The 15220-nt window shown below is 44.2% G+C and overlaps 1 protein-coding gene across 1 annotated transcript in view; it reads right to left on the reverse strand.

The window, feature by feature from the left end:
• Window positions 1-1312: 1312 nt before the first annotated feature.
• Window positions 1313-15220, reverse strand: part of LOC131282248 (Krueppel-like factor 7) — a 239345-nt gene continuing 225437 nt past the window's right edge. Inside the window, exon 4 of the mRNA XM_058311660.1 lies at window positions 1313-1496. Within this exon, the coding sequence (XP_058167643.1) occupies window positions 1321-1496 (176 nt within the window). The 3' untranslated portion in view covers window positions 1313-1320. The remainder of the gene's footprint in view (window positions 1497-15220) is intronic.

Here is a 15220-nt window from a genome sequence, read left to right on the forward strand (position 1 = left end):
TAATCATAAGAAAAATCCATCGATCAGTAACCTTAACCTACAAAATGGTACGGTTGGTATGTAAAAACTTATACGAAATTGTCACTATACGTAAAACATCGTTATACTACTAGCCATGGCCACGTTGTTAGAAACGGAAATGCTTAAAATGGTAATACGAGCTACTTGTGCCAAATGCTAACATTAACTAGAAATACTCATTGTTTGCCTCAACCTCTGGAAATGCTTTTGGCGCACGATCCCAACAGTTGGGCCGATACTATCGAGTTTACCTAAATATGTTCAACCGAATAATTGTTTTAAGCTTATACCTATACTAGGAGAATTATTCGCTAAGAAACAAAACAATATTCGAAAGGGTTTCTTAACGCAAAGGACGATCAAAATTAATACAAACATACTCTACTATAACGAAGTAAACATTAACACGAACACAACGCGGCTGGTCGTGGTCGGTGAACGGAAAAAAACTTTTACAACTCTACAAATGCGCTTCTTGTGCGTTAGTTTTATGCTACCCGGTAGAAGAAACATGCTTTGGACTGCTGCTTTCTAATCTGACTCTCTGGAGCGGTTTTTCGTTTGGTTTGCAACGGCGAGTGTTTCGTGAACGGCTGCATTTACTTCCATCCCTCTGGCTCAACGGTTTTTGGTGCCGTTTTACTTATTTGTGTGTGTGTGTGTTTTTTTGTTTTTGTATTCCAAATGTTCATTATCACTTTCTCTCGACGTTTTGTTTCCTTCAACCGAGCGCCCAACTGTGTCCAGGGCTCGGTTTGCGTGAGATTGAGCGATTGCTATGTCAAAGATGACGCTGGCGATGAAGTCGATCGAGATGATAATCGTGACGATGATTATGTTTGTGATGGGTGTTTGTTTTTTTTTTGTAATTATAAAAGTATGATTATGAAGTGGGAGCCCAGTAAAGTGGGGTAGGGGGTGAGGCGAAAATGGGGACTGCTTTCGTGAGCAATTTCGAATTACACTTATGCTGTGTTTCGTGTGGTTTAATGTTGTTTTTAAATCGAAGGGGTATTTTTCTTCTTTACCCTTCCTTTACCTTAAATTGTGACTACCTTTTCCTGTTTTTTTTTTTCAATTTTTTTCTTCGATTCGTACGTTTTACTATCGCATTAAAATTTCCCCACCCGGGATCCCTCCGACGGGTTGGTCTACAAATTAGACTACAACGTTGATCTTACTTAGTTTTCCGACTGCAACAAGCGGAAGTGCACCGACTATAAAGCTCTCCTGGTTTGCTGTCCTCCTCGCTAGCGATTCCCCCCTCCCCGCCCGCGTTGCGTTCCGGGACGGGTCTTCTTAGGTGTGCCGCTTCATGTGCAGCGCCAGATGGTCGGAGCGCGAAAAGCACCGATCGCAGTGCCGGCACTTGAACGGTTTCGCCCCGGTATGCTTCCGGTAGTGGCGGGTCAGCTCGTCACTTCGCGCAAAGCGCCACTCGCAGCCCTCCCAGGAGCACTTGTACGGCTTTTCTCCTGTGCGGGGTCGAAGAGAGAGAAAGAGAGAAGAGATCGATCGATTAGAAAAAAGACATAACGAACAAGCCATGATGGAGGAGGATTTAGTTTTTGAGAAGGTTGTGATGGGATTTTTGTCACATTTTCACATTCGTGCCTTTCGTGCTTGCGGAGAAAATCCCTTGTCCCTTCAAAACGCTAATGGAGCGCCGTGACGTCCCACTGGGTTTAGTATTCCGGGCACGTTTTCCCGGGGCTGCTGCCGGTGCAGGGCTAATGTTGCTGTGGTCAGCGCTTCGATATTTTTCGCTTGCTCGCGCGGTAAAGCATTAGCCTGCAAACAGTTCAAATTTATTCTGCCCGATGGGCGAAAGCTTGCGAATCGGATGGGAGGAAACGAAAAATATTGTGGGGTCATCGCTGGGAATAATTAGATTTTTTTTCCGTTTGGAAACTTTCCAACATGATCGTTTTGATGAGTCGTGGCGATCGAAAAGGATAGCCAAAAGCTCTCATAAAAGTGCATTATGCTTCATCGTACGAGAAATTTATCAAATGAATTTCAATGTTATGCCAGAGACATCTGAAACGAGCTAAACGTAAACAACATGAAGTTAAATAAATTATTTAAAATAGTGTTGAAATTAAAAAATAGGGTGGTATTTGCTTGTGTGATATTTAAGTGTACGTTTTTGGCATATTTACTGCTTTTAAAGGTGTGAAAAAATATTTAAATTTTCATTCGACTATCCTAAAAAGACATGGAAATAATTAAAGGTTCAAATTTTTGGTTCACTCAAGAGACCGGTTTTTGTTAACGAAGACTCTAAGTACGTAAAAGCGAGTATATCAGGTTAAGACAAAACACCGCCTTATACACGGCACGTTTACGATGGGGCACGTTTCCGGATTATGCCCCGTCTCCCACATCCCACCGGTTAGATTCGCAACGGAAATGGTGTGACTGTTTGCAAGGAAACGAACGCATTAGGTCGGAAAATTTGCGGTAATTTATTTATTTCCTCCAGCATCCTTGAGCATGTCGGGGTTCAATTGTGTGTTCCTTCATTCGGTCATATATCCAGTTCCGGCGGATTCGAGGCAACCTCGGGTGAGTGATGGTTTGCCTGATGATCGACCCGGCAGAAAGGCAAACTTCCAACTTCAACTAAATGACTTCTTGCATACATTCGCCATTCGCCATTCGCCAAAATGCTGGAATGCCTCGAATGGCAACCCACCTTCGAACCCGTAGGGCGAGTTAATATTTCCGTCCGAGTGTTTTGCGCTCGGTGGGACGGTGAAAAATAATTCCGATCCCTTGCCATCCTTTAACGGCCGACACTCCCAGCCCAGGAAGGTCGGTTAAAAACCGGGAAGCATCACTAATGGTGCATAATTCATTTTAATTGCAAGATGAAGACATTTCACGGAACCATCCCAGTATGATGCCTTGCGGCGAAGGGCGGTGGGTCTTAGGAAGGATAAAAAGAATGTATGTGTTGCAATATACGAAGTGTGCCCGTGGACGGCGAAAGGTGTACATTTTTCAAACAGAACGTTCAACCGAAGATCCTGGCTCCGTCTGGCTGGCTGCTGCTTGCCTTTCATAGGGAGCGAGTGTGGAAGTCGTAAATTTGTCTCCATTCAATCTTTCCTGCCCGTCAATTCGCTCAGTTATGGTTATGTACGGGAAGCTAAGCTGTGTCGGTTTGAAAACAATGAACTCTTGTAATGCGCTCGGTAATGTTTGTTTAAGGGCGGTAAATGTTATTAACGGGACTTGAGCTCGGGAGGTTCATTAATACAAACATCATCAAGTCTAACGTGGTTCAAGACGCAAGAAACATAAATGTTAATATTGATGAAATAAATTTTCTTGCATCCCTTCATTCAAACGCTATCGTGTTTTGGTAAGGTGATGTATCTGTTTGGAACATTTGCAATTAACACTACAATCCAAATTGGGGTCATTAACATTTGATTTTAATATCTTGAAAACGGTTGAATATTTATTCAAAAATATAAGGCATTTATTAGAATCCAAAGCTTCATCTAAAACCAAAATTTTAGATTTTTCTGCTCGACCAGTTCCGAGAATCAACTTGACTATCCCTAGAATGCTTTTTATGGCTCATTTTGAACCCTATTTGTAAAACGCTGTAACTTCATTATTTTCAAAGATTTTTAAAATCCGTAAACTGTTGCTTTTTAGTATATTTGTTAACTATCTTTCCACGTTGTTTTTCGATGCATTCCTTCATCATTCCGCTAGCTCTCTGTTCCGCAGAAGCAAACACAGAACAAAGCACAGGACAGAAGCAACCCATGGAAAATGTTAAAATCCACATCTTCAAGGTTAATTGGTGGCGTCATATTTTATCTTAAAAATATAAAATTATTTTTAAAGGTGGCCTAATATATGTTTTGGAAAAATTAAAGTTGAAAAGCATTAAAATTCGATTCACATCGATCTTTTTTCGATCATCGAGCTAGCGGAATGACGAAGGGGTACATAAAAAAATTAAAAACGCAAAAAGAAAGTAAACAAATATTCTAAATAGAAATAGTTTATGGATTTGAAAAACCTTTAAAAATAGTGAAATTATAGCGCTATAACGTAAATGAGGGGTCAAAATGACCCCTAAAAAGCATTCTGGCAAATTTCCAAAGCAATGTAATCTAGTATTAAAGATTCATATCAACTCATTTGTAAGGAAATTGATATTTCACATCCGACAAACTTTCGGATAAAAACATACCAATTTAATGTAGATGCATTCAATGGGCATCCGGTTGAAAAAGACCAACTTTTCCCGCACTCATCTGCGATTCTTCGTCCACTTCCGATTAGCAACGGATCCAAAGCTTCCCTCAACACACGCATCATCCCGCTGCGCTTCCGTCCGAACACGCATGTTAATTGCTTCCTTAAATCTTTCCTTCCCATCGGGCAGCCCACGCGATCCTGCCAAATCCCATTATCCTAACTAATTACGTGTTTTCATTTGCAGATACACGGCATAAAGCACGTCCCTTTCGCCTCGTACCCCTACCAGGGCGAGTGAAAGAGCGGTGCCCTAAGTGAAACCGGGTCCGTGGAGTGGAAAAATCTACTACCCGGAACCCGTAGTGCTCGGTTTTTTTTTTGTTCTCCCGCGACGGTATAAGGACACAAAATGGTGGTTAGTTTGGAAGTGGTGCAAAAACAAAAAAAAAACAAGGGGACACCAGAAGGATTATGGAAGGATCGGAAGAGTAAGAGCGCTGGGAAGGATACGCGTGGTGCGATAAAAGCATTTTATCACCTTCCCATCGGCGATCGTCCCCTTTCGGATAGGTGACCGCAGGTTTCGGTCGGGAAATTGACGTGACCAACACAAAAAAGGAAACGAAAGGAAGGAAAGAAACCGTCATGGTGGAAAACACAAGCAAACCAAATCCAGCATCCCGTGCTCCAACACGGTGGAAGTCCCTTCCATTTGACCGGCCAGCCCCTATTTGTACCATTGCTGTGCGTGCGGGCAGTGTCCTGGGAAAACCGCCGGCCCCACCCCTTCTACCGGCAACCCGGAGGATAAAAGTCACCGACGTGGAAATGGAAAGGCGCGCGCGCGCCAGATACATATATTTACATTTAGAAAGTTACCCTTTAACTAAATTATAGACATTAGAATTTATCTGATAACGAGCCGAGTGATCCCGATGCTGAGTACACCGGGTAAGGTCGGCTGTTGTCTGGGAAAATCCCTCCCCCCACCCCCCAAACCCGGTGAAGTTAATGTTTATGGATGAACGCCGCGTAGTGGAACATCTGGGCGCTTTCGGAGTCGTACTTCGAATAAGGCAGCTCGACATCGCGCCGTAAGTGTGTGTAATGCGCGACTTGTTCTTCCGCAAAAGCTTGAGCACTTCACTACTTACGAAGGATCGGAAACGGCGACCGGAAAAGTAAAAGTTCACCGGCGGCCAAAAGAAAAAGGGCGAACCAAGCTGAAAACGCATAATGTAATTACGCTCACTCGGGAAAACCGAACTCGGAAAAGACAGCGAATCTTGCGAACGGCGTATTGCTGTACAGTCACCGTTCGTTAAAGTAACGCTTCTTTACTTCACTTTGGATTTAGTGAAATTGTTCGGTAAGGTGGAATTGCAAGAAAGCAGCCACTTTCGTACTGCTTTTTCTTCCCTCCTGTTTATTGTTGCCTTCTCGCGTTGCTACGAGCAACTCTTCATCAGTTCGTTTCGGGCGTCTTTGTTTTGGATCAGTTTTTCCCCCGATGGTAGGGGGGATGCTTCGCCTTTTCCCTCCTCGAGTCGACGGTATATACGTGTCCGGAATGCAATTCTGGCCGTCGTAAACTTTTGCTGAATTGTAAAACAAGAAATTACGGTACTTTTCCAATTCTCTTTTCCCAATGCCCGACCGCGCTTCGTTACGCGAGTCTCCGAAGCCCGGAACGAGGAGTTCATTGACAATTGAACCGCACATTAGAAACTGTCGGAAAAGTGCCTGGGATTGGTTTATAGTGCTTTAAGTGAGAGTTTTCGATACGTTCAGGTTACACTGAAATGCATTAGTTATTTGGTTAGTTGTGAAACGAACTTTGTCGGCTCGTAGAGGTGAATGAAAATCTAAAGGTGGTGTGGCTTAAGAAATTATTTTACAATTATATTGGCATGTTTTCTCTATCCGCAAAGCATCCAAAAACAATCACTAAAACTTTTAATAAAGCTGCGTTAAAATATGCTGAAGAGGAAGCTAAACGCAAACGGCGACAAATTACAAGCTATTTTCTTCATTAGATACACCAATCAACGCAAACTACATATAAGCCAATTTAAAATTTTAGAGAAACCTTGGATAAACTTCATTAGATATCGAGGACTTCATTCAGAAAATAGGCTAACATTCAAAACACACATTGAAAATTTGTTTAACAAATATAAAAAAAAAAAATCTATAATGTTTCTTGAACCAAAAATCCAAAATAAACTTAAAAAATGAAACTTTACTTCAGAATTATAGTTTGCCCAATTATAATCTATACCTCACCAGGATGGTCCAATTGTGCTCATATTCAGAAACCTAAATTACAACGAATTCAAAACAAACTCCTTAAGGCTATACTTAGAGTTTCTCTTTGAAACAGAACGTCTTCACTTTACTGCATCAAGACTGTAATATGAACACCTTATTCCGAACTTTAGCAAACCTCTGAACCAGCATCATCAATAGATGTGCAGCCAGCATCTATCAAATGATAAGAGATCGTCAGTCCGTAAATCATCAGATCTAGGTTATTAGTCAGTAAGTGTTAATTAGTGCGTAGAATTTATTGATAAAAGCAGACTACTTATCAGCGTAGGTATAGAGTGAATTTAACAAAATTATTGTACTCAAGGGTTTTTTATTTCATTATATTTTTCTTCCCTCATACTTACGTTATGTAAGTTATTTGTTATTAGTTGTTTATTATTTCTTTTGTTGTCTCATAAACAAAACTTACATTATATTATTTCAAAAATATTACTAAGCAAAATCAGCTGTAAAATGTAAATCTTTCTAGAAAAATGGGTTACGGACATTAAACGAATTTATTACACATGAGTTTTTTGTAGTCATGAAAGACAGATTTCAAATCATAAATAAGCCACAACTCTTTCGAGTTAAAACATAAAATCAAAAACAATCCACTTTGTTGCAAACTTGTTTTCAAATTCACAACCAGCCCTGTTGTTTGGATTGCACACAACGAGATCATATGATTGAGTGTGTTACGCCTTGACGAGTTCTAATTATTTTTGGAATCTGTCAAGTCAACATTGGCCGGATTTGGCTACTTACACTGCTGGCCAAGGTTTGATTTGGGTTTTCCAAAAATGGGTCTATTCTGTTGTGCTTACCACTCATACTCATGGCATGGGATGTCGTAACCACTAACATCTACTTATAACAAGATGCTTCTCCGCAATCAGCGCTGATTGATATGGGGAATCCCGAACAACAACACAAAACAGGGTTTATTTTTGCTTTCCGGGAACCATCGAATCGATTTGCCGAACCTCTGCCCTTGAATTACGCGCATGTACACCACGGAGCAGGGAACATTGCTTTGCTAACCATCAGACTCGCCGATAACCTTTGGGCTGAGATGAGGGTGATAGTGGCTTGAGACGTTAGCAGCAGCACACGGTCGGCCGTCGGTTCAATTAACAGCTCGGGGCTTTCCCCGTTCAGTCGAGACCGATATTCCACTTGAAGAGCACATTCGAAGGGCGTCATTATGGTGTTGAAGATTTTGATAATTTGTTGGTGAGATTAAGATTTATTAGTTTACCCCGAAAAAGAAGAAACAAAAAAAAATGTTAATACGGTTTTTGTTCCTTTTCTAGTCTAATCTCGGCTCTCAGCTGTCAGAAGCCGGCGGGTTCAGCGAGTCGTCAACTGAAATTTAACTGTACCGCTCAAACGCAACCCGGAACGGGTTGTATTCTCAGCTCGGTTTCCATCCTTCCGGGCGATGTCGTCACGAGCCCGCCGGACTTTCGTCCATCGACCGAGCGGAAGGTTCTCTTCGCGCAGTCCAGCGTGGCCTTCTTGCCGGTGGCCTTTTTCGAGCAGTTCCCCCAGCTGGAACAGCTGACGGCCTCGACAGTTGCGTTGCAGAGCGTACCCGCCGGCAGCTTCGACAAGGCAACCCGGCTGACCAACCTGGACCTTTCGGTCAACGCGCTGTCGAGTCTTCCGGCGGGGCTGTTCGGCAAGCTGGTCGCCCTCGAGCAGCTGAACCTTTTCAACAATTCGCTGGCGGTGTTCGACGGCGCCCTGTTGCCCGACGGTGCGCCCTTGCGTGGCTTGAACCTGTCCGACAATATGCTTAAGGAGGTGCGCTGGGAGTCGCTGAAGCGGCTGCCAGCACTCGAAACGCTCGACGTGAGCTGGAATCGGCTGAAGGTGGTTTCGGTGACCAAGTCACTGCGGTGGCTTATGGCGAGCAACAACCAGGCCAGGACGATCGAGACGGACGCGAACAATTTCATTTTCGTCCTCGAGCGGCTCGACCTGAGCCACAACGAGTTCGAGCAGGTGGCCGTCCTGTCCCGCTTCGTGAAGGTGACGCACCTCGAGCTCTCGCACAACTGGCTGACGTCCATCGATTTCGGGCTGTTCCGAAACATGAAAGGCCTGGTGGAGCTGAGCTTGGCGCACAACCGACTGCTTACGGTGACGACGACCGGAAACCCGCCGACGCCACCGGCCATGCTGGACGTGTTGGATCTATCCAACAACTACCTCACCGTTTTGCCCGCCGCCAATGCGAGCGGAGTCTCGTCCGCCCAGAGGCTGCACCTCGAGGGTAACGGTTTGGTGAACCTCGAGCTGCACGAGAACGTGCTCAACTGGCCCCGCCTGAAGTCGATCACGCTCGGTAGCAACGACTGGCACTGCGAGTTCGTGGAGAAGATCGGGGCCACGCTGGCGAAGCGCAAGATTGCCGTGGCGGGCGATGCTGCCGAGTGTTCGCACCCCTTCCACCAGAAGAAGGGACAGTTTTGCTGTGCGGAGTTTAAAAATCCCTACCTCGACCGGTTGGTTCGGGCAAGGCAGGCGCTGTTGAAGAACAAGTTGGACTATGAGGATAACAGCTTTCTGTTACATTTGCTGCTGGACCGCGAGGAGCGCCTGCGAAAAAACGTAACAAACCTAGAAGCGTCCAATCAACGGCTTACCACGGCGTTGGAGGAGGAGAAAGCGAAAAACAAAGGCGTTCAGGAGGGAACCAGGCGGGAGGGTTCGGGCACGGATGCGACGGCGGGCTGGAGCAAGGAAAAGGCGGACCTTCAGGCGACACTAGCCCGGACTCAGGGCGAAGTGACCGTCCTGAAGACTCAGCTGGCCAGATGCAGCTCCACCGTCAACCCACGCACGGGTCAACCGGTGATTATTCAATAATTTAAATTGAATAATTGCTAAAAGAATACCCACGAAAAAATAAGTTAAACCAGACTTTGCTTCTTAAACAAAGTCATACAAGGGTTATCCAATGGTTTTAGCTAAATATTTCCAACAAATTATGTTGATCAAAGAGAACAGATCGTTTTTATTAGATGTACAGGCTAGTCCCGGTTTTCGTCACCAAATGGGACTTTGACAGTGACGAAAACCGGCGACGATTATTCCTACGTTTATAATACCTACTCAACACTTAACACAACTCAAAATAAACGTTATTTCTTTTCTCATCTGAATTTTCAGCAGGAAGAGATGATGATGTTCTTCAAACAAAATCAAAGTTTGTGTGCTTTGCCACCAAATCAAAGGCTATAGGTCGTTTTATACTCCGTTTTACTTCTCTGGTTTCCATGCCGTGCAATAGAAATACATTTCTGATTGAACAGAAGTAGTCTGAAGCAGGAAACTGATACTGTCATACAAACAGTATTAAACTCCTGGTTACAGCTTTACGCAAGGTCTTGCGTTTGCGTTTTTGAACTGTCAAACGAGCACAGTTTTATGCCCCAAAAAATACTTTAACTTTTAAAAATCCCAATTATATGAGTTGTCATATCGTCAAATTCTACTTGGAACAATATTTACTATTGACATATAAAAACGCAAGAGTCTGCGGCAAGAGTCAAACTCGTTTGATTTTTAGTACAGGAAACGCATGGTCTTGCGTCGTTGGCGACAGCCCCTATTCTCCCATGCGAAAAAACGCAAACGCAAGACCTTGCGTAAAGCTGTGACCAGGGGTTAACAGATTGACTACTAAGCGTTTTTAGCGCACTTTTTTAGTACAATCGTTTTTGTGAAAAATTTGTTCATAACATTTACTTAAAAGACGGGTTTCGAAGGACAAGCAAAGACTTAGCTTCCCAAAGAATTCGTTCTTTTATATTATGATAGTTTTTTATGTTGCATTTTCATTTATTTACGGGGCAAAGCATTTTTAGAACTAAAATTGCTGTCATCCGCTTTTTGAGTGACATGATAGTAAAAGTGTTAAATCGGTTGAGTGAAGAACAAGGCGTTATATTATCTAACTTCGAACGATTTGTCAAACGGCGCAAACCGAGGCCAACGAAAACCGGGACCAGCCTGTATAAAGATTTAATATTCTTGATTGAAGATTTTGTCTATCATATTGAAAATCGTAGGAAATCCAACTATTCCACAAAATAAATTTGAATCAAAATTTGTTTTCTTCAGCGATCTAACCAACGATCATTAGGAACATGATATTAATTTAGCAGCGAAAGCGCAACTGCACTGAGGCTGGTGCGGCATTTGTAAATGTGGTCGTGAAAAATTTCCCCCGTTTAAGCTTATGATTGCAATCGTTTCGCGCGCTCTCATCACCTTGCAACCGAAGGTACACACCCGGAAAACAGGGCCGTCCGTGGCCGTACCCACGCGATCCCGCATTTACGATACCAACGTTTTCACTTCGACCGTGAAATGCGAGAAAACGGCGACCGGCGGGAGCGTCGGTGAAATATGATTATCCATTAAAAATGTGATAAATTTTATAGACTCCCGCTCGGAGGCAGGGACCCTGGGGGGAGGGTTTGTTGGCGAATCCTCGGGAGGATTTCTGCAATGCCGGGCGGAAAAGGATGGTGATGATGATGTACCAGCGCCACGACTTAGCGCAACTCCATTAACTCCGACACTTTGTGTCGTGTCGGTCGGGAGAAAAGCGTGGTGGACGTCGTATAGAAGAGGTGGAAAAGTTTCATTAAATAGCTATACACACAACAATTTCTCACTATTAATCTCAGCAAATGAACCTTCGCTCGCGGGATGCGAGATTTCATTACCCCATACCTTCATCGGTTAGCCGATCCTATTGCCTATTTGCAAGCGGAAAACTTCGTTATCAATGGTGCGATTGTGATTGAGATGCGGAAACAGTAAAGTTGTTCACATTTCCGGTTAGTTGTAAATTCAAAACCTGCTCAAAAAGCATCCCGTAACCGATTTCCTTTGCTTGAAACAAATCCTCCCCAAACACTAAAGTCGGATCTTGTTAGTCTAACAAATGAAGGAAAATTGCTGACGGTTTATTGAACCCTTCGAATAGCGGCGCTTGTACATAAATTATGAAACCATTGTTTCCACCGCCGGAGAAAGGACCACTTCCACTTCGAGCGAAAGTCGCACGCCACGCCACGGGCCCGTCATTGGAAGAATTATGTTCAAAAAGGATCCCGTTTCACCCGCGGGCACAAAATGCTCCGACTAAAAGCGTTCCTTAAGAGCCGCCGTCGTGAACGACGTCGGCCAAAGTCGGACGTCTTCTGGCAGGAAAATCTCGAAGCGAAAGCGTGGATTTTGCGTGACACCCCGGGTGGAATATAAATACCCGGGAAGAGGAACTCACGGACGCGGGATTATGCTCCCGGTTTGGGAGGAAGGAAAAACGTGCAAGATTTAGTCGGCTGCCTGCACGGGAAGTGGGATTTTTTTTCTCTCGTGCATGACAAAACTTGAAAGTGGTGTTACGCGGCTTTGCGATGCCTTTGAATTGCGTCGTAGTATATCGTTGAAAATCTTCATGCCCAAGTCCAAGTATGATAACCTGCTTGAAGAAGTTCTGAATTACGTAACGTTGGCGAAGACTTATTACTTGAAAGATGAGCGATAGTAGACTCCTTTTGAATTATCAAACGAGTCTGGGTACCCGGTTGATCAAAACGCATCTTATCGGACAAACCACCGCAAAACTAATAGTGGATTCCGATAAGACGGATTTAGGTCATTGGCTTTTCCCATTGCAGCATTTCCCGACGATGGGAGAGGAAACATTACCACCGATGCCCGGACATTACTCGAGCAGTAACAGCAGGAAATCTACTTGCGACGCCAAATTGAAAAGCTTCCACCCGGCGGTCGCCGGACAAAAGCTGACAGATCCTGGCATTTTCCCCCTCCCTCCATCCCTCCCCGGTTCCGAGTCGACCGGAACGGCTTTTCTCCGGGCCCCGGGAGGGGAAAGTTTCCGTGTCGTATCTCCTGACAGCATCGGTAAATCTCCTTAGAGTTGCCTGCTTTTGTCACCATCATTAATCGAGTTGGCAATCCCGCATCGCCCCCTAACAAGCCAGACCCCTCCCAGCGGTGCACAGACAGAAGTCTGGTGCACTTTACCGGACGCCCGGGTACGATGACGCTTCCGCTGCGCCAGAGCCCCGGCCATCGGCGACGAACCGGGAAGGCGCATTATGGAAGAAGTTAATCTCTTCTTTATGGGTCTGTTTTTCGAATCGTAATCCTTTGGGACACACTTTGGGTGGGAACGAGGGGGGTTGTCCAGGCCAAGTGGACCGCCCTTTGTAAGCCGTTTGCTGCGTACTGGTGGAATTCGGGATGGTTTGTTCGCTCGACCGTTGGAATGTTTCCAGGAAGCACAGCGCAGTTTGGCAATTGGGCCGAAAAAGCGATGCTAAGTAATAACTTCCCATTAGCTGTTTTATGATTTAAATAATTTAAGGTGAGCAAGCTTAATTTTTGACAAAAATTCCCTGGTTCCGACAAAGAGTTGAGGGTCTTAAATTCTTCAATTACAAAGTGAGAGTGAGTGGGTTTGAAGGAACCCGAAACAGCTGGAGCGTGAAGTAATCCCCAACGAACGGTGCACTTCATTTGTAGACGAATTCTTCCCCGGGGACCGGGTCGTTTGCCAACACTTCATTAATCCTTTCGCCGATTGATAACGCCAGTACCATTGGAAGGATAATTGCTAATTAATTTTTAATTAACATACTATTCCGGGGTGGCTCTTCGGGAAAGCGCTCGCTTGTGAACGATAAAGTCGTTCGTTTCGTGCAGATCGGGAAAGAAAGTACCATTGAATAGTTGATTTTATATCTCGATCCAACCCTTTCCCGAAGGACCTTCCATCATTGGGATGGACGGTTTTTTTTTCTGTTGGTCGTTTTGAATCGAGTTGAATTCCGTTAAAAAACGAGTGGCTCACCCCACCTCCGACGTTCCGGCCGCTTGCTGTGAAACGAATCGTTTTAATCGCTAATTGAAATCCTTCCCCGGGCCTGATGCCGCGACCCGGGGTTCGGTTTTGGCTTTCGAGTAATAATTAGCGTACCGTTGCTTTTCCCGCCGATGGTCCAGTTTCTTTTTAAACGTTCGGCGGATATTTGCCCGCGATAAACCCGCGTGAAACCGGAGGATAAAGCGCTCCGGAGCGTGGTTCAGTAAATCCGGAAAAGTCGATGCCCAAACGCTAGTACCTCCTTCCTCCCTCGAACCAAAACAAAAAAAAAAACAAACCTCCTGTAGGTGGTCTGCTACTGATTTTCGTAGGCATCTGCCCCGGGCATGCGTTCCGCTAGCGCCACATCAATGACGCACTCCAGAGGGCGAAAGGGAGGACGGCCCGAGCCGTACACTTGTTTCGCCGAGTGCGCGCCAAACTCCAGCAATGGCAACGGAATGGAATGGAATGGAATGGCATGGTACGGAATGGAATGATATGAAAAGCATTCCTTCGGGCTTCCCCTGCTCGCTTCCCCAACCCACCCTCCGCCCCTCGGAAGGGCCGGTGTAATACATTCCACCCCGTGCGCCGGTCGAGAAAAGCCAGGCTACCAGGTCCGTTGCCGTCTAATGAAAAATTCAAAATATTCCTCCTCATTGCGCCAACCGGGGGCACACGGGTTTGCCGGGTTTCGGTTCTTCCGGAGCGGACGGTTTGGCGTCGGGGAATGCGTGGCAAGCGGCGAAGTTCCCGCTGGTAGTGACTTCAAACGGTGCGGGCATGTTTTTGGGTGAGTTTTTGGCAGCTTGCGAAAAATCACGCAGGAATGACACAATGTTTTGGGCCAAAAGTGAGCCGCGGTTGGTAAAGTTGGTAAGAATTTCCTGCACGGTGGAGGACAATCATTCCCAGCCACTGAATGACGTGCAGATATATAGAACTACATTCGAAATAATGGTTTTATATTTTCGGGAGATGATAGTTGATCACATCTGCCTTAATTTTTACTTTAACGCGTTGACTGCCATGTAGGTGACAGCAGAAAACATTTCTATAAAGTTTTTGGCCCATAAATAAATAAAAATGCAACATAAAAATTATAGTAATATTTATTACCAATTCTTAGAGAAGCTAAGTTTTTGCTTAGCCTACAAAAGTTGTTGGTTTAATAAATGTAATAAACAAATTTCATTAAAAAAGATTGTACTAAAACTTGTGCTTAAAACGCTTGGCACTTAACACGTTGACTGCCAAGCGTTTTTAGCACACCTTTTTAGTACAATCTTTTTTAATATAATTTGTTAGTAACATTTATTAAACCAACGAGGCTAAGCAAAAACTTACCTTCTCAAAGAATTGATATAAAATATTACTATAGTTTTTATGTTGCATTTTCATTTATTTATAAGTCAAAAACTTGTTAGAACTGAATTTTGCTGTCACCCACTTTTGGGTGATAGTAATTATATATTATCTACGAGAAGTGGTAATTGGAACAACGTGTATCCATCATAGAGTTTAAAAAATTGCTGTTATATTGTTACTGTTCTACCTTTAAAGTAAAATAAAGTTTGGTTTTGAGTCGGCCTCGTTTTTTTATTTAATTTATTCATAAATCTTTCTGCGAAACAAAAGTTTTGTGTGAACATGCATTGAGCTACTTTCGTCGTTTTCTCCGACGTACCTAATTGCTTTATCCTCCATTTCTAGACAAATACTCTGGGCCGCGCTCATGGAACT

The sequence above is a fragment of the Anopheles ziemanni genome, chromosome 2 (assembly GCF_943734765.1).
Source record: "Anopheles ziemanni chromosome 2, idAnoZiCoDA_A2_x.2, whole genome shotgun sequence".
NCBI lineage: Eukaryota > Metazoa > Arthropoda > Insecta > Diptera > Culicidae > Anopheles > Anopheles ziemanni.